Consider the following 18749-nt stretch of genomic DNA (forward strand, 5'->3'; position numbering starts at 1 on the left):
AGACAGATATAGACAGAAAAAGATAAGATAAATAGCCATTAAAGAAACAGAAAATTATTTGTTCTTATTGTGAGATCGTATGTAATTTACTCGTAATCATAAAAAAAGTATATTTCACTCGTCGCTTCGAAACTCGTAAAAACATGTTTTTGTATTAAACTCATGAAATAAAATAAGTTTTTACAATAAAACCAACATAAATCCTCTATATTTACAAGTTTACATAACGATTTACATGATGTCCCTTTTAAGCAAACTGACTTTAAATATGATCAGTGCATGAAGTGTATTTTAATATTCGTTTGCTCACCGTGTGTATAACACAGATCTTTATCTGTGATGGCTGTGTCTTAAAGTAAATGGTTAAGATATATATTTATATATATTTGCATAAAGATTGGCTTAACACCATGTCAAAGTTATACTTATATTTAATATTTAGTGTGCTGGTGAGCAAAAGTAAAGCTAAGGACTTATATATGGAGTGCGGTCCAAGAAATGCTTGTGGTTGTGAAAAGTTTGACAATATATCCGTAAGAATGGATTGTGAAGCAAGGCATGTTCGTTTGTCCGAAACTTGCGATAGTATCAGAAATATTTCTGGTGAAGTCACGGAACTCTTTATCGGTGGCAATAATCTAGGGAATTTCGGAATGAATGAATTCCATGGATGTGAGGGGGTTACAATCCTTGGCTTGCAGTTTAATCAAATCACCCGAATGGAAGAAAATGTATTTAAAAAGCTTAAAAACTTGACCGTTTTAGATCTGTCCAGAAACAACTTGAGGATTTATGAACATGGTTTTAAAACGACATTCATTCCACAAACCGTTCAAATATTACGAATGAAAGGGAATTTCTATGGGAAAAACGATAACAATGATCTTCCCACGTATCCTAGTTTTTCTCGTCTCAAACGACTTCAAGAACTTCACATAGACGGTATAAATGGAGTGAACTTTGGTCTTTCGTATGCGGATATGAACTTAACACAAGTTGATATTTCCGGGTTGGTTAAGTATAGCTATTGCAATGTAACGGAGATAACAAACACGACATTTCAACATTTGAGTTCGGTAAAAAGCCTAAATCTCTCAGGATGTTCTGTTCGAAATATTTTTGCAGGTGCGTTTATAAACCTTCTTCAATTACAGACACTTGACCTATCCTTTAACAGACAACTTGGATTTACGCCTCTATCCAACGTATCATACGGCCTGCAGTTTACAAACATTAAAGTTTTAAACTACTCGCACGTCTACACGACATTTGGAACTGGTACAAAACTTTACAAAAAAGATATTTGCTATTTACGGAACACGACGCTAAAAGAGATGGTCCTTGACAATAATCGTATTGAACTGATTGAAACGAATGCAGCGATTTTGGCTCCACGCTCTCTTGAGACAGGTTACATACGCCAGAACAAATTTACGTTCGGACCATATATATTGCAAATGGGATGCCTTGAAGGTGTCAAAACATTATATCTCGAATGTCCAGACTTCCAGTTTAGTCCACTTGCCTACTCTCTGGAACCGGAAGATCTTCATGAAAATACCAGATCCTCAACATCTAATTGTCCATATATGGCGGAAAATGAACTTCAGAAAATTGCTGAAAAAAATAAGGATTGTCTTTATTATGACCCCAAAATCCCAGTGCGTTTACAATATCCTAGAATACCACCAAGTCTGCAAAGTTTTTACTTTCATGATTGTGCTATGACTTATAAAACTATAAGCATTGATTACAAAGTTTTCCCCAAAAATAATAATCTTTCGTATTTGGATGTATCTGGAAACATTTTTGATGCAATGACTGGACACATGAATAACCTTCCAGAATTACGTTACATAGGACTCTCAAGAAATTATTGCAAAGCAATTGGATTAACAACATTAAATTGGGAACAACTGGAAAACCTTCAACTAGACATCAATTTTCTTGGGACCGCATTAGCCAATTCTGACCGTGCAAATATCTTTGATAATCTTCCTAATTTAAAAATTCTTAATCTATCTTCTAATGGAATTACTACACTGCTTTCTAGAACATTTCACCGATTGCAGAAACTGCGTCATTTAGATCTCAGCTTTAACAACATAGAGAATTTCGATCTGAATATTAAGCCACTAAAGAATTTGCTTATGATTGATCTACAGGTGAATTCTGTGCATACACTTAAGGGAAATATTATTCAGCAATTAGAGCAAAATTCAAAACGTCTTAATACGTCATTTGCAGTTGATTTGCGAAACAATTCTATCTCATATGGCTGTGATAATCTTCATTTCTTGCAATGGCTGGCTACACACGAACACAACTTTGTAGGTTTTAATAGCTACTGGTTTGTTGCGGACAATAGTTCGATACTTTCTTCTGATGATTTCAAAAGAGATATAGAACACTTGCCGAAGAGATGCAAAACGTACGTTGTGCTGATTGTTATTTGCTCTATTTCGGTTGCGGTTTTTCTTTCGATTGTTATCGGAGGTGTGATTTATAAAAATCGTTGGAAGCTACGATACCTCCTTTTCATGTCAAAACGGCGATACTTTGGCTACCGAAGACTTGACGACGAAACTATAATAGAAAACTACAAATATGACGCATTCATTTCCTACGCTGAAGAAAACATAAGGTTTATTCGTGACAGGATTATTCCGGAGTTAGAAGGTCGCGGCCTATCACTCTGCATTCACCAGCGTGACTTTTTGGCGGGAAATGACGTCACTGACAACATTATCAATGCTATTAAAAGTAGCAAGAAAACTATCACTATTCTTTCGAACGGATTTTTCCGTAGCAAATGGTGCATATACGAGTTCAATATGGCCCGAATGGAGACAATATACTCCCGGGAAGATCGAGGGTGTCTGGTCATTGTCATGTTAGAAAAGATCCCGGCTGCCCGGATGTCGGCGGAAATGCTGGAGTGGATAAAGATAAACAGTTATATCGAGTATACGACGGACGAAGAAGGAGAGGCGCTCTTTTGGGAAAAGCTTAGAATCGGTATAGAAAACTAGTGCAGAACTATCTGATATATTTCTGAAGTAGATGTGTAGAGAGAAGAGCCCATGATTACGAACGGTCTCAAGTCCAAGCCTAGATTCAGACACAGAAAAACACGACTAATAAGTTATAAATATATTTGTTATTCCTTTCCTTTGAGAAAACTATATTTTAAAAAGGTTCCAATCAGTATTTTAATTCAACAGATTATGCTGGAAAGAAAGTACCAATGATATTTTTAGTTTTGAGTCTTATTTTTAAACTACTCGATACCTTTCGTAAACATGGCCACACATCTTTGGTTAATAAATTGTATAACTTATGTGTAGTTTATGCAACTATTTACATACTGCTAGATGGAATTGTGCAATTGTACACATTGCGTTGAGACACACATGTTATAACATATGTGAACAACATTCCTGCAATCTGCGTATGCTGTGATATTTCAAATTGTGAAAATTTTGCGCGTATTATGTGATGGCAAACGCGAGGTCTAGCTGGATTGTATGCATTTGTCAATGTCTTGTTTCCTAACAAAATTGAACCGTTACTCGTTTATACTGATTCTACTGGTTTTGAACCAGTTATTATGTAAGAATATTTTGTCAATTAGATGCTGCGGTTGCCTTTCAAAAAAGGAGACGTTTACAAAACACTGATGATTTGTTGACCTTATGTAAAATACTTAGTAAACGATAAACTAACATATATTGTTAAGCTTTCTATACTATTATTTGGCGATTAGGTGTTAAAGCAGCACTCTCACAGATTGAACGTTTTGACAATTCTTTTATTTTCTGTCTTGGTAATTTATGCGGACATGCATGAGAACCATTCAAATAAGACTTCAGACAAAAAATACGATTGCAATTTTTTTATATTTAAGTTTTAAAAAAAAATGATGTTTTATGCATTTTTCTTAAACCGTTAGTAACGCTTTAATCCATAAACATTAATTTTCGAACAGAAATAGGAGAATCTGCGATCTGATATTTTGTCAACAGTCTCTAATCACTGGTTTACAACTAATTTCGCAAAAAAATGCTCATTCCAGGGTACATCTGTGAGTGTGAAAATTTAAATTGAGATTGTATCACAATGTAATTGTTACATGACGAATATTGTTAAATACCGCAGTCATGATGATATGCCAATTGTATGATATTTTTATGTTGTCGATATTTTCATTCTGTAGATAGAACGACTCATTGTGGCAATAAGTTGTATGAAATATGAATATCATAACTTGTTAATAGCATATATTAGGTCATATGTTTGGAAACTGTGACCCCTATCGATACCATATATTCACAATTTATTTATTTTTGGTTCAATAGCATCTCGTTTAAGGTAATTGCGGAATCAAGTCTCTCAAAAGTAAGGCACAAGGTCATATAAACGAACACTCATGTTAATATTCGTCTCTGAAGGTCATACGGTATTCCCAATCTGTGTAAAAGAGGAAGAAACACATTCTGGTTCAAGCAATCTGCAAAAATGTTTTTAACAAATTTGTTCACATTACCAATACAAATATTTACTGTTTAAAGTATTTTAGAGTAGATCATATGAATAAGCCTCCCCGGACTTCGTATTAAATATATAAATTGTGTATAGCAATATAAAACTAAATATATAAACGTGTTATAATAACTGTATCATTTTGATCAAATAAAATACAGAGTTTCGTCGTTGTTGTTTATATTTCTCGATGTCCTACAGACGGCTTGTCAATAGTTTACTTGAAATGATCAGCCAGTTTCGCCCTTATTTTATTATCAAATCATGTTGTTGGCAATGTCATAGAATGTACTCTACAAGAAGAAATACATCACTATTATATATTTATAGAGATTTACCAAGAAGCACTTGGAATTTTTGAAAAACAAATTATTCATTTTCCTGCGGATTTAAACATTCTAATATTTTTTTTCTAAATTAAGTAAATGAAATCGTAATATATATTGTATAGCAATCATTTCAAGACAGTATTAACAACATGGAGTGTCAACATTTTTAATGTTTAACTGTGTAGGTATGTCTCACATTGCGAAACCAGTCTTGCCCGCTTCAGGCCACGCTTGACGCAATTTGCATATCTTTGCAATGTCAGGAAATTTAGGAATGAATCATTCAACAAAGTAATCATGTCGAAATAAGGAAGACCGTAAAGACTTGACTTTTGGAAAAAGTTTGCTCTGGGTTTTTTCTCTTTATCGATCGGATTCATGTGTCGGTAAGATATCTGGCAATGTTTCTACTGGAGCCTGGGCTGGTTTTCATGAAACATCCTAAGTCATTTCCTGTCTTTAGTCATTTTTTGCGCTTGAATATGTGATAATTCGTGGTTGCCATGGATATGCGCGCAGTGATTCCGATTATGTTAACAGTCAAATCGGTCTTTGAATCTAACTGATCATGTGATATTATATTTATATAATATCTGAAATTCTTTATGGTCATTGATTTTATTGAATATAAATATTTATTTTAAGAACCCTTAAACTTTTGTTTTAATTTGACAATGAATCATTTAATAAATCGACTTAAGTAAAGAAATGACTTAAGACGTTTAATGAATACCGAACCGGATCTATATATTGAGCGAGATACACTTCATGGTAGTGTTAATGTTTGGTTGTAACGCGAGCATTTGATTTATTAAAACTGGGAGAAAACGATACGTCTACATATTGAATAAATCAACTGTTTTAGAACACCCATACTTTTGTTTGAAGTTACGATCGCGTTCAATTTTGGAACGAATGACAACATTGCATCAGGGTCATACAGTTGGTTACTTTCCAGAATATCTCATCCTCATAGAAGTCAGATTGACTTCCATCTTTTTGTTGTATTCAATGTTGAAGATGTCCGTTCCGTATGTTGTGTTAGTTTTTTTTTAAATGAAACGTATGTATATTGTTTTTAATGTTGACTTATGTCAATTTTTCTTTTAAGAATTGATAAAAAACCAACATTTAAACAAATATGTATGTTTAAGTATTTTAAAAAGAAAGACACAGTTTGGTTTGAATCGTGTTTATTTAAATGCACAAATAAATTTTACTACGAGAACATAATGCGTTGAACATTTAAAATAAAGTTTGACTAACAACCAAAGGAAAGGTATGAAACATATGACCATCGTCATGTTTATGACAGTTAGGAAACCAGGCCATGGCCAGGACAAGCCATTAGCGTACATGCCATCATTCCATTCCCCTGGCAAGTGCAAGTGTTACAATCGTCCATGACACTTTCCCCTACACTGTACTCTTTGCCGAGATGTTCACATACTAAAAAATACACCATGAAACAATTATTAAAATATTGAACACCAATATAAATAATAAGTTTTATTACAGTCAATCATATTTGGTTCCAGTCGCTGTGTTGTATGCTATACTCTTACTTAAAATTTCAGTAGTTAGTTACTTAAGAAAATTCATAAAAGATTGACAACGTTATTACTGTTCTTACACTAGTTCGTAAACGATAAAAGTATGCATTAAAAATACAAGGCATTTTTCAATTAAATGCAAGTACTAAGCCTGCTAATAAACGCATCTAACCATGGTTTAAGCAAATATCTCGATTACTTCCGATAATTTGAACATTAAAGTAGTAGAAACAGATTAAATGCAAACACATAAGTACATGCCATTCAAACAGGCCATCTGGGTGCAGCCAATAGCTCCTTCGTTACAGGTACATCCGTTACAGCCGTCACTCGCCATAAAACTGGCACCATCTGCGTACTCATTCCCGTCCTCATCAATGCAACCTGTAATTATTTTGTTTACTCAACGCAAGGCGTTACTAGCAATAACATATAAAAGTATTCACTATAATATGACTTTTCAAGTATTTATTTGTGTCTTAGAGTTATTAATTTGTCAGCCACCTTATCCTCATGCTGCGTCAAAGCAGGTTTTGTTCTCATATTTTTCTTTTAACAACCACAAAAAAACGGAAATTGAATATGGCATAAAAATGGTATCATTATTAGATGCAATGTTCAAAAAATATAAACATATTTGTTGAGTACCTTCCCAACAAAAATATGTTTTGAAAAATGATTTTGAGCTATTTTCATAATCTAAGTATGTTCTATTTAAGCTATATTTAGACATGAACTATTTTATTAATAATACAGTATCGTTGTCAAGTTTGAACCAGAATTAGACTTAAATAGCCAATCGCGTCGTACACTTGTTCGGACGATTACCTTTTGCGTCGCCCTTGACGACCTCTGCAACAACCAGTACAACAGCCAAAAACAAAATGCTCCTGATCATCGTGAATTCTGATATACGTCCTAAACGTAAGATATTAAATTGGTGTTATTTTGTACTTTCATAAACCAAGTTTGTATGTGAATAAATACATTTCCTAACGAATATACCATTAGTATGATGATGGATCATGACATTAATTTAAAATTGCTTTCAAATATTTCACATAAAATATTTATGCAATATATCACTTAACGGCGTTCTTCTTACTTTCATTTTGATACTAAATAATAATTAATACATTCCAGTTTTTAAATAAGTCAATTTGCAAAGAAATCAATATATATGATGTAAATTTATCATTATTACGACATGGTGTTTAATTATGATTTTTTTATCTAAACTGTATCAAAGCATAAAACATCAAAAAAGTTTTAATTAAAACTAAAATAAATAGTATTGTTCTGTTTAAAGAAAAACAAATACATGTATTTTATGTATTATAATAATATACAAAATTATATAAACAAAGCTAACAATAAAATCGTACCTCTAAATCGTCTATGGATGGAATATAGAATCTATAATCAGGTTACTGCTTTATATAGCGAGAAACAGATGCATGTCTGCCTATTTTGACGCTTGCAGCTAGTTTTGGCATATGGTCGACAGGTTGAACTGACAACAGTATGGAAAGGCCATTCACATTTTAACCAAATTCATGAACTATTGTTTACCACGCAAAGTATCATCAATTAATGCTTATTAATACATTATTGTTTTTAACTATTTAATTACAGAAAAATACCCGATTGTTAGCACTTTCTACTCCACCATTTTCGAAACAACATATATATTGTTAAAATGATTTTATATCACTTTGTTTTGACAAATATAATATGAAATGCATTATCAATTACTAGATCATAAATTAATATTGTGATATTTTAATGAGAATACACAGAGGATAATTGCTTGTTTTTGTGAAAGATATTTGTAAAATAATATATTATCTGACAATGTTTTGATAATAATAACATTAAAAGGCATTATTGCTTGACTGTTATCCAAACGTTTGTATAATTTGCTAGGTCATAATTTGAGAGTCAGAGAATATAAGTGTTTATTTGACAGATTTGTATCATAAGATTAGACTCAACTCACAAATTGAAGTAATGCTTAATAAATCAGCCATAAACACTTTTTCCGGTTTAATCATATATGATAAATGTTCGCAAACTTAATCTGAATTACTTTGCGGGTGTCCTCAAAGAAGAGGATTCGGGGCAAAAATTGAAGGTCAATCACTTAAAATTGAAATGGGTGGTGCTGATCAATACAAAAAATTGTGTTATTTTAAGCAATTTCAATGAGGAGCCTGATGGTGTAAGAAAGTGACCTACATATACCATCCAATGTCATTGTCAAAACCTACATTAATGGTAGGCCAACGGACAAACGTACGGATATAGCTGTCACTTTTGTATGACATAAGACCAAATCTACATTAAAACTAGAGGTCCAATATGGACCTTTACGCTCACATGAGTATTTTTTTCAGGATTAGCAGATGAACATCTCTGCACATACATGTTTATAATAAACCAACATGGGTTTAATATTATTTGTACAGTCAAGGAACTTTTCTGTAAGGTTTTATTATAATTGACCTGTGTTTATGGCAACTAAAGATCTGTATGGATTAACTACATATAAAGGAATTTGAGTATTGATGTTCTATGGTTTCAGTATCGTTGAAACTTAAAGAAAGTTTTCAATATTTATTTCAACTATTTACATCACATATATTTCTACAAAAAAATGTACATTGCATTTATTCTAACAACACTTTAATGATGTATTCTTTTAAACGCTAATTACTTACTGTATAAATTAAAGTTTTTCATCTTTGTGCACTGACAGCTACTATGGTTTCCTTTCTTTTTTAAATTATGGCTGAAAAGAATTTAAGGAAGTGACACCTTAGGAACATAACTATGAAATAATTTTGAAGTCCGGCCAATGGTCTTAAAAGTATATTTACAGAATTGTACATATAGTCTTATAGTGGAAACTAGCCCCGCCCCGCAAGACTCAGTTTTTTTCGAACAGGCGGCTGACAATTTTCGGGATTTTTTTTAATCTGGAAAGCGCTTTCTGAGAAGATTTTCCATAGTGTAATAAAATCAAACTAGTCCCGCACTCTGTCAGCCAAGCTTTTGACGAAGCCACATGGCTTGAAGTATGTTCATAAAGGACCACTGGAGAAACACTTCTGTAAAATTGAAATCTGGCCTGCAGTTTCTGAGAAAAAGTTGTCCGTATAGTGAAAACTAGCTCAACCCCCTGCCGGCCAAGCTTTCTACAAACCAACATGACTTGATGGAACTTTATAAATGGTCACCTTAGGTGCATGTTTGTGAAATTATTTTAAAAATCTGGCAAGACGTTTTTGGTGTGGAAAGTTTGTATGCTTTTATATATTCATATACTGAAAACTAGCCTCCCCCTTTCGGCAAAGTTTTAAAAGGATCAACATGGGTAGAAGTATTTTGATACATTTTTATTTTTATAGTACAGTATATAAATGTTCCATATAGTCATATATACTAACCCGCTAAAGTAAGTACTAGAAAGTATTATTCAAGAAATAATTTTGCATTAAAACAATTTTAACATCTTTAGTCATAACGAATATTTATTTATTCATATTTCAGTCAGATTTTGTTCGAAAGATCTCAACTGTGCATTTGCTTGTATATATATATATATCTGCCACTAGTTTTGCCTTGCTCTAGATGATGGTTAAGAAATAAGAATATATAGAGAGAGTAGTGTTTTCTAAAAAAAGAAGTTTGGGCGATTTTATTTTACAAATTATGTCATTAATAAAGACAGGGAAGGACGAGCTACCCAGGTATTGAACCTTGAGTGACTCCAGCAGCTCTCTCTCTCTCTCTCTATATATATATATCATTGTCGATGACCCTATGTTTGCTGCTCAACAACTAAACGGTGACATGGAAAAGTTATATATGTGGACTATAAATGATTTGTATCATTATTTCTAGCAAAAAACGGATCTCTTTTTTATTTTTCGGTAGAAACACATTTAGGCTCTTCCGCACAACAGACATGAAGGCTTCGCACTTAAATGGGTGCATGAACATATTCAGGCCGTCAAAACGAAGACCTGGCAACGCATTTACTTCTTGCGATAAAACAAAAAGGCCTAGATCCTAGGTCACTTTGGATGCCCTATGGTCACAAAACAAGTGAAAATCAAAGGTTTGTGTCTTCGATTCCTGTCAGTTCCATAGATCTCATCCCCTTGAATTGTGAAGTTAAGTTTCAGTCATGTGTTCTTTTTGTCAAGGTGACTTGCAGTACCGCCTTGTCTTGCGGGCACTGACATATATTTTATAACTCGTTAAAAGCGGAAACTAGCTATATTTTCCAATGATCTTAATTAAAATCACGGAAATCTATTTAGATTTCAGATAAATATGACCTCAAACTTTAATTTGTATTTTTGTGATATCTTGGAAAACGGCGGCCTGCGTAATGCTAACTGACCACCCTCGCTAAAATAATACTTCAGACATCTCCATACTCAAATATACCTGGACAAAAATGTATACGGATACCTCGATGGACAGTTCAAGCTACCAATTGTTATAACATATACATTTAGTCACTTGCTATGTCAGTGTTTGGTTTAACAGCTGCCAATAAACATGTTTCAACGGAAATCCCCAAAGAGCACTATAAGTCATATCCTAATGCTCATACATTTGTCAAAATAGTCCCTAAAGCACTTAAAACACATGTGTTACCTGGGCTTTTGGACTTAAAATGGCTTTTCGGAAATAATGTTTATTGTAAAAATCAAATGAAAGTGTAATAACGTCCCCCGTATTATGTAAACCTCAATCCTTCAATGTATAAAGTTTTAACAATGTGCGTGTTGTTGTTCGGTGTTTTTGGCTTTCGTCCTGTTCCATTGGACGGTCTTCATAATTAAGCGTTTGACAACTGGACTTGTTTCTGTAGTTTTTCATAAACATTTTGACGTACATGTATTTTTTATATTCAACATATCGTTATTGTTCAAGGAAAAAGGCCTTAGGGTATTGTATCTAATGTTTTGTATAGTTTTCTAAGCCAAAACTACTTGCATATATACGAGGGTTGTCCGTAAAGTTTTGAGACTGCATTCATAATAACCTTACCACTCATAGGATGCATTTAAATTTTTATCAGCTGTCAATTGTATCTAATATAAAGAAATGATTATCCTGAAAGTTTCAACAATATACTACGAAGTGAACGTATACAATAAACATTACAAAAAGTACAGGTTACAAGCCACGGAGCACTTCGTTGTCTCATTGCGTCACGTCATTTACAGTTTTTAAAAATACGCTCCTTCTGCGCGTGCATACTTACGTTGGCAATCAACCCATTGCTTGAATATCTGTCCGTACCACTCTTTATGACATTATGAACACTTGTCCTTTTTATCTGAATGGATTCGCCAATTCCCCCCCCCCCACTGTCCTCCTCCGGTCTTCTTGTAACATGTCCCGCACTGAATTTACGTCACTTTCACTCACGACTGACGGTCTGCGGCTGCGATTTAAATCGCACACATTTCTATGCCTGTCACTGAAACGTCCATGCCAGCGAAATACCAAAGATTTTCTACCTTATTCGAAACGTATAAGTATTTGTAGGAGTTTCCCTGCTGCGAACACAGTGTTTGATCATAGCGCGCTGCTCCGATTTTTTTCCGTCATCTTCGAGATACCTCTCTACTTCCGCTGATTGTTACAACCATGGCTACAGTTAGAATGCGTCAATAATTTGCGCAGTGATGCAACTGATGTCATACTGTCGTCATATGTTTTGACGTGACAATTTGGCGTCTATTATTGAGACAGATTAGTATATATGAATTTTGAACAATTTTCAGAAAACGTCAATTTCAAAGTGCTCCGTGAAGCGCTAGTTTGGTTGTCTTGACAACCATTTCCTTCCTTATTATAAGAGTATTTCATTTTTCAAAATGAAACTCGTGAATAGTCTATATACACAGTTGTTCATTGTTTTTTTGCTTCAAAGCTGATTTATTTTGACAAAAATCTGTAAAAAAAATGAATACAACGATTTGATAATATGTTAACCCAATCTTAAAATGACGGTTAAGTTTCATTTTAACAGAGGTAGTTATTAGCTCAGCCATTTAAATTTTTATTGTTATTGATCATTGTCTTTATTACATTTAAATGTCTGACCAAAGGAAAAACATGGTATTCAATTATCATGAATAAAAGGGTTATTATTGTTTGCCATCTTAATTTCCTTTTTCTTTATCATTATGAATTTAAAGAGAAAGACACATTTTATTTAAATCATGTTTATTTCAATGTACATCATTTTCAAATACATAAATAAAGCAATTGAAAGGAAACTACATTTTGCATTTGCAAATGAAAGAAAGTCAAATAGTGAACATCTGATCCTGGTAATGAGTCCTGATATTTAGGACACTAAACCATGTTTAGGACAGGCCATTAACGTGCAGCCAATCACGCCATTCTCATAACAGGTGCACGTGTTACATTCGTCCATGTAACTTTCTCCGACACCGTACTTTACGCCGAGATGTTCACAAACTGAAAGAAACACGATCAAACAGTTATTTATACGCAAAAGACTATTACAATTATAAAGTGTAGTAGCGGTAACCTTGTAATTTTATATGGATTGGTCTTCGATCATGTGTCATTCAAATAAATATTAAGTTATACTTTCATTTCTAAAACTTTTCATAGTAAATATTTTATAACATCATTTTACCTACTTATGCAGTTAAACCTAAGATCGCAAAGTTTGACAAAATATTTTTCTTCAATGGGTTTATGAATGGATTTTATTAGCATTACGAGGTGTTAAACAATTAAATGCACTTACTTAAGTATGCAATTTAATATGATTTTAACAATTTTTCCACTGATTTTGATCATGTGTTAAAACAAATAATGGGAACACGTGCCTTTCTCACATGCCATCTGAGTGCAGGCAATAACACCTGCGGAACAGGTACATCGGTTACAGCCGTCAGTCGCCAGAAAATCTGCACCATCCGCGTACTCACTACCGTTCACATCAATGCAACCTGCAAATTATTTTGTCAGTAATAATATAAGGTAAGCGGAGTTTATTACAGGTTGAGCATATATCAAATTAATGTTTTGTTCGTCTAATTTTTTCCGAGAAATGTTGGGGCGAACAAAAGACATATCTTCATTTGTTTTAAATACATGAAGAGCATGGCGAAATGATCAAATTGATTGATTTGATACATGGTAAGAGTGTTCAAAAGTATGTTATAAATACAGATATTTAACAGTAAATAAGTGTTTCTTGAACATGCAAGATCGTAATTCTGTTTAATTGTCAGTCTGTACGCACAAAAGGCAAATAATAAACAATTTGAAAAATATCAACACATTTTACATTATGTGTACATCCTATATCATAATACAAAAACATTATATTTTTGCTATATAAGAAGCAATACTAGCTTTGTAATAGAAAAGAACCGTAGTTTTGTTTAAACCTGAATAGCCAGCCAATCACGTCTTGTGTTTGTACGTTTACCTTTTATGGCGCCTTTAACGACCACTGCCACAACCAGTACAACAGCCAAACTGAGAATGCTCTTCATCATCGGGAGTTTTGATCTAGGTACAAATCGTGTCATTTTATACATGTAAATAATATTTGATGTGATTTAATATATTTCCTGAATAATCATATTACATGTTCGTATAATGCTGTAACATGATTTGTATTTGTACGTTTCATTTATTTCACATGATTATGAATGCTATATATAACTGTATATAAATGAATTACAAGCAAAATACCATTGTTTCATTACTTTCATTTTGGTTTACATTGTAAGTACTCGTACACGTCAGGTTTTGAATAATTCGATTTCGCAAAGAAATCAATATATATGATGTGAATTAAACATAAAAACGATGTAATCAAATCTATATTTTGATTTTTAGATATTATTGTCTGTATAAAACGGGCATTAAAATCCTCAAATAGACTAAAAAAGTGCCATAAATAAAAAAGTAAATAATAAAAACATATGCGTTATCAACAAATACAAAATTGTACCTTTGAAATGTGATGTTCGGAATAAAGAACTTATGGTCAGTTTACGATTTTATATAGCAAGAAACATATGCACTTCGGCCTATTTTGACACTCCGTGCTGGTTTGGGGATCTGGTCGACAGGTTGTACTAACAACAGCATGCCAGGTCGCTCGCTTTTTACCAAAATGATGAATAATGCGATCACACAACACAGACCCTGCGTCAGTAAATGCTACGCATTATATAATAAACATGTTAAGCCTTGATTTACTAAGCATACGGTCCGCCAATCTGAACAATAACAGCTGGGCCATATTGGCGAAGGGTCGTATCGTCCAAAATACTCTCTCATTAAGGATATCTTAGGCAGAGAAAAAGTTGTGACATGTTTATGAAAACAAAATGTTGATATATTTTAAAAAGAATTATAAGCGTTATGGACGGTGAGATTTTTTTCTATAGATGTTTTTGGTGATGAGCGCAAAACAAGGGGAGTATACATAGCATAATATGAATATGGAACATTTAATTTCTGAAAATAATCATTTTAATTGAACACTGTATAGTCACATCTTAAATACTTGGAAGGGGCGTTTATTTAAGGAATGAATTGCGGGGTTGATGTCATTATCGGGGTATGGACGCAATTGGGGTGGTCAAAGTGTGTGGAGTCCAAAGGACTCCACGAGTACTTTGACCGGCCCAATTGCGTTCATATCCCCGATAATGACATCAATCCCGCAATTCAATACTTATATTTACACCAATAGTTTATGAGTTCATTCCATAATTGTTAAAAAATACTTCATTTCATTTTATAATATCTTTCAGTTATCCGTTCTTACCCATTCTGTAAATAGAACGACCCGACTGTAACCGGAAACATTTTTTCAAATGACGTCACAATAACGCGGGAAAAGTTCAACCACTTGAAATCACTTTTAAACGTTAAATAGAAATACTTATGGCAACATTACATTTAAAATATAATAAATTAACACTTTCTAAAATGTTGATTTATATTTTATGGGATCTGCGGACACAATAAAAACAATAACAAGATCAATAGTGTGCATCTATATTGTTATGCGATGACTTGAGATCCGAACATATCCGAAGATGTTGCGTTCATCCATTGATAAACGCAATTGCCAAAAGGCATTTCATTTAAGAAATGGAGGTTGAGGTGTAAATATTTAATATAAAATCAAATATACGTCAAATCCTACTAAATTATCTACTTAACAGTGTTTCAGAAAGGGGAAAATATATTTCTCCCCTCCCACCTCAGATAAGTAGATCCAATAATTTAACCATGCTAGAAATTCTTATCTTGCCCACTGGCGAAGATAAAATGCCCGTATGGAACTCCTTTTTACTGGTCACCACATTGTAATTACCTCCCTTGTTGAAGACTGTCGTCTGTAGCATCTGTCTGCTTCACTTTTTTAGAACTATTTAAAGACCGGTTTGACTATTAACATAATCTGAATTACTGCGCGCATATCCATGACAACCACGGAGTATCGCATATCCACACGCAATTATTTTCACTAAGCACTAAAAAGTTCCAGCAAAAAAATACATTTTTACTTAATTTTGTTAAACTGAGGTGGGAAAAAAGCATGTACCATAGCCGCTCGTGTGAGATAGGTTCATCCCGATCATCGCGCAGGGTGTTTTGCGGAAACTCTGTAAACCTCGTTTCCGCAAAACACTCTACGCTCGCGTCGGAATGAACCTATCTAACACTCACGGCCATGGAAGATACTTATAATCCCTAGTGTGGTTTCTGGTAAAACTGCCATGGAGACCGACGGAAACCTTACACCAAATATAAGACCGGTCAATTTGAGAAATGTATCTGCCAACTGAACACATCAGCAACATTATATCATATTACAGGGAACGTTGGGCGCTGAAACATGGTTGATGTTAGGATATTTAATTGTTTAATTATGGAGAGAAAATAAACAAAAATACATACCGTCAGCCCAGCTGTTATTGTTCAGATTGGCGGACCGTATGCTTAATATTTTTAATAAAACTCTGATAATTAATATATATAGTTGTGGCAAACTTTTCACTAACAAGATATTACTTACACTCCATAAAATGATAATTGACAGAAATCTATACCGCATTAAGCACTAGCGGATCCTGGGGGGAGGGGGGGGGGGAGTACAAAAATGCTATAAAGTACTCTAAAATGCAGAGAATACATTGCTTAAATGCATGGGTAGGTACCCCTTAGCCCCCTGCACACATTTCAAACTATCTTAATTTAAGGATCGGAGGAGGGGGTAAATGTCAAAATGTTGTTCTGACGTCAATTCTGGACCCGCTCCTGATATATACCTTGGATGCGACTATAGAAGTCAGTTCGAGGATTTAAGTTTAATGTAGCGACTTGATAGATTATCGTTGAATAAAAAAGAACATATTCAATTAATAAAAATCAAATAAGTACAACCATATGATTGACTAAGTTTGATTTTGAATATAACCCTTAATGAAGATATTTTTTCATCAAGGGTTATTATTTTCGGTCGGGGTCAGTTCTAAACGTTAAAAATTGATCCGTCCCACGTTGAACAAAAAACAGACTTCTTCGGTCAATATTCAACAGATCCGAAATTGATTATTACACCGCATACATGCGTGCGGTCGCACGAGTGCGTGAGCGTGGGTATGTGGATGTGTGTGTGCGTGCGTTTGGATGCGTGCGTGTTTGCGTGCGTTTATGTGTGTGCGTGTGTGCGTGTTTGTGTGTGTGCGTGTGTACGTGCGTTTGCGTGCGTGCGTGCATGTGTGCGAGCGTGCGTGCGTGTGTGCCTTCGTGTACACATGTTCGTTTACTTGCGTGTGTCTGCATGCGTGCGTGAGTGTGAGAGCATGGTGTGTATATGTTCGCTGAGCGCCTGCGTGCGTGCGTGTGTGCCTGTTTTTTAGTGTATGTGCGTGTGTAAGCGTGTGTTTGTATGTGAGCTGTAACAACCCTTAACAAAAAGAGCTTATAGAACCTATTAAATGTATTCATTTATAATCAGTGCAAGTTTGATTGACTCATGTATTCTTTTTGGACATCAACAGAAAATTATGATAAAAAAGGTTGAGTTACTACCCAAAGAAAATAAACAAGAGCTATAACTTATCATTTATGAGAGTTTATACAAAACTATACTCTCTTAAGTTTATTATCTGACCGTTTTATTTACATAAACAACATTTCGATTAACGTCATATTAAACACTTAAATACAATAATGATTGAGTAATAAACTGGTATAAGTGAAACATGAGTTGATATTGCGCAAAAAACGAAGTCATTAACGTACACTTTTCCAGAAACAAGACGATTTTTTTTAAAGAATGAATAAATACACATGTATGTCGTCAGAAATCAAAAATTTAAATGAACATTTTTTTATAAAAGTAAAGAAAGAGTACTGTTTTCAATGAGACACGATGCCGTTTTTTACCGCAAAAATTGAATTTATTGACGCAGTTAAAGTAAAATACGTTAAACAAAAGAGAAAAAAACATGTCCGCGAATGTTTTCACAAAACTCACTTGAGGGGGAAATATCATTGCGGTAAACGAAAAATTGGCGAAATGTCAGCCAGCTAATGCAGCTTGAACGTAAAAAAATACAGACGTCTTAGTATTTGAGTCAGAGGTTTATTTTGATAACTAGAAGTTTCAAAGCTGTTTCGAATATTGAAAGTATAATAACAGTCTCTAATTTGGCATATGCCCTTTAACTTGTTTACAATTTTTCGAACATTAACTCGAAAAATTGTTCAGGATCGCGTTCATCCAATGACTTTGACAGGACCAACATAAATAGCAGGCTTACGGAAAATGTGGAGTTATAATTGTCATTTATGAATGACATTAGACGAAATGTACATTTAAACAAGAGGGCCAAAATATTAGCCATTTACGCTCACCTGAGTAAATGGTTCCATGTAAACAGAGAAACAGTAAGTGGTTAATGACAACATGTAAACGATAACTTAATTCTAGCCATACAATGAAATGTGCCATGCTCCTAACAGCATTGTTAACAACAAGATTTAAAGAGATACATGAAATGGTAACAGCATAACGACTAAAATAGCAGCTTTAGAGAAGATATTTGAAACTTGCACTTCAGAATCAAAATGCATATTTGCAACAAATGTTAATAATAAACCAACATGACTTTAATAGTATTAGTAGAGCCAAGGGGGTCACTGTAAGATTCCTTGACCTGTGTTTATGGCAACAAAAGATCTGTATGGATCAACTTGACATAAAGGAATTCGAGAG

General features: G+C 33.8%; 2 protein-coding genes across 2 annotated transcripts; one reads left to right on the forward strand and one right to left on the reverse strand.

The window, feature by feature from the left end:
- The first annotated feature begins 296 nt into the window (after positions 1-296).
- On the forward strand, positions 297-4724 carry LOC128225922 (toll-like receptor 4). Its single transcript, XM_052935816.1, has one exon. The coding sequence runs from the start codon at positions 360-362 to the stop codon at positions 3030-3032; it is 2673 nt and encodes an 890-aa protein (XP_052791776.1). The 5' UTR covers positions 297-359; the 3' UTR covers positions 3033-4724.
- A 1397-nt stretch (positions 4725-6121) lies between these two features.
- Positions 6122-14028, reverse strand: LOC128226039 (U-reduvitoxin-Pr21-like). The gene is made up of 6 exons (XM_052935937.1): positions 13926-14028; positions 13327-13440; positions 12818-12937; positions 7253-7342; positions 6686-6808; positions 6122-6320 (listed from the first exon to the last, which is right to left on the reverse strand). Exons 1-6 carry the CDS (start codon positions 14026-14028, stop codon positions 6187-6189), a joined length of 684 nt encoding a protein of 227 aa, XP_052791897.1. The 3' UTR covers positions 6122-6186.
- Between the last annotated feature and the right edge of the window lie 4721 nt (positions 14029-18749).

This window comes from Mya arenaria, chromosome 3 (genome assembly GCF_026914265.1).
Source record: "Mya arenaria isolate MELC-2E11 chromosome 3, ASM2691426v1".
Lineage (NCBI taxonomy): Eukaryota > Metazoa > Mollusca > Bivalvia > Myida > Myidae > Mya > Mya arenaria.

What these genes read in the sequence shown, in the direction of transcription:
- LOC128225922 (XM_052935816.1), top strand. Translation starts at nt 360, where the DNA reads ATGGTTAAGATATATATTTATATATATTTGCATAAAGATTGGCTTAAC.
- LOC128226039 (XM_052935937.1), bottom strand. Translation starts at nt 14,028, where the DNA reads ATGACACGATTTGTACCTAGATCAAAACTCCCGATGATGAAGAGCATT. An exon ending in AATGGCCTGTCCTAAACATG is followed by an intron (nt 7,343 to 12,817) that starts GTTTAGTGTCCT and finishes TCTTACGTTTAG; the next exon opens with GACGTATATCAGAATTCACG. An exon ending in CGTCAAGGGCGACGCAAAAG is followed by an intron (nt 6,809 to 7,252) that starts GTAATCGTCCGA and finishes AAATAATTACAG; the next exon opens with GTTGCATTGATGAGGACGGG.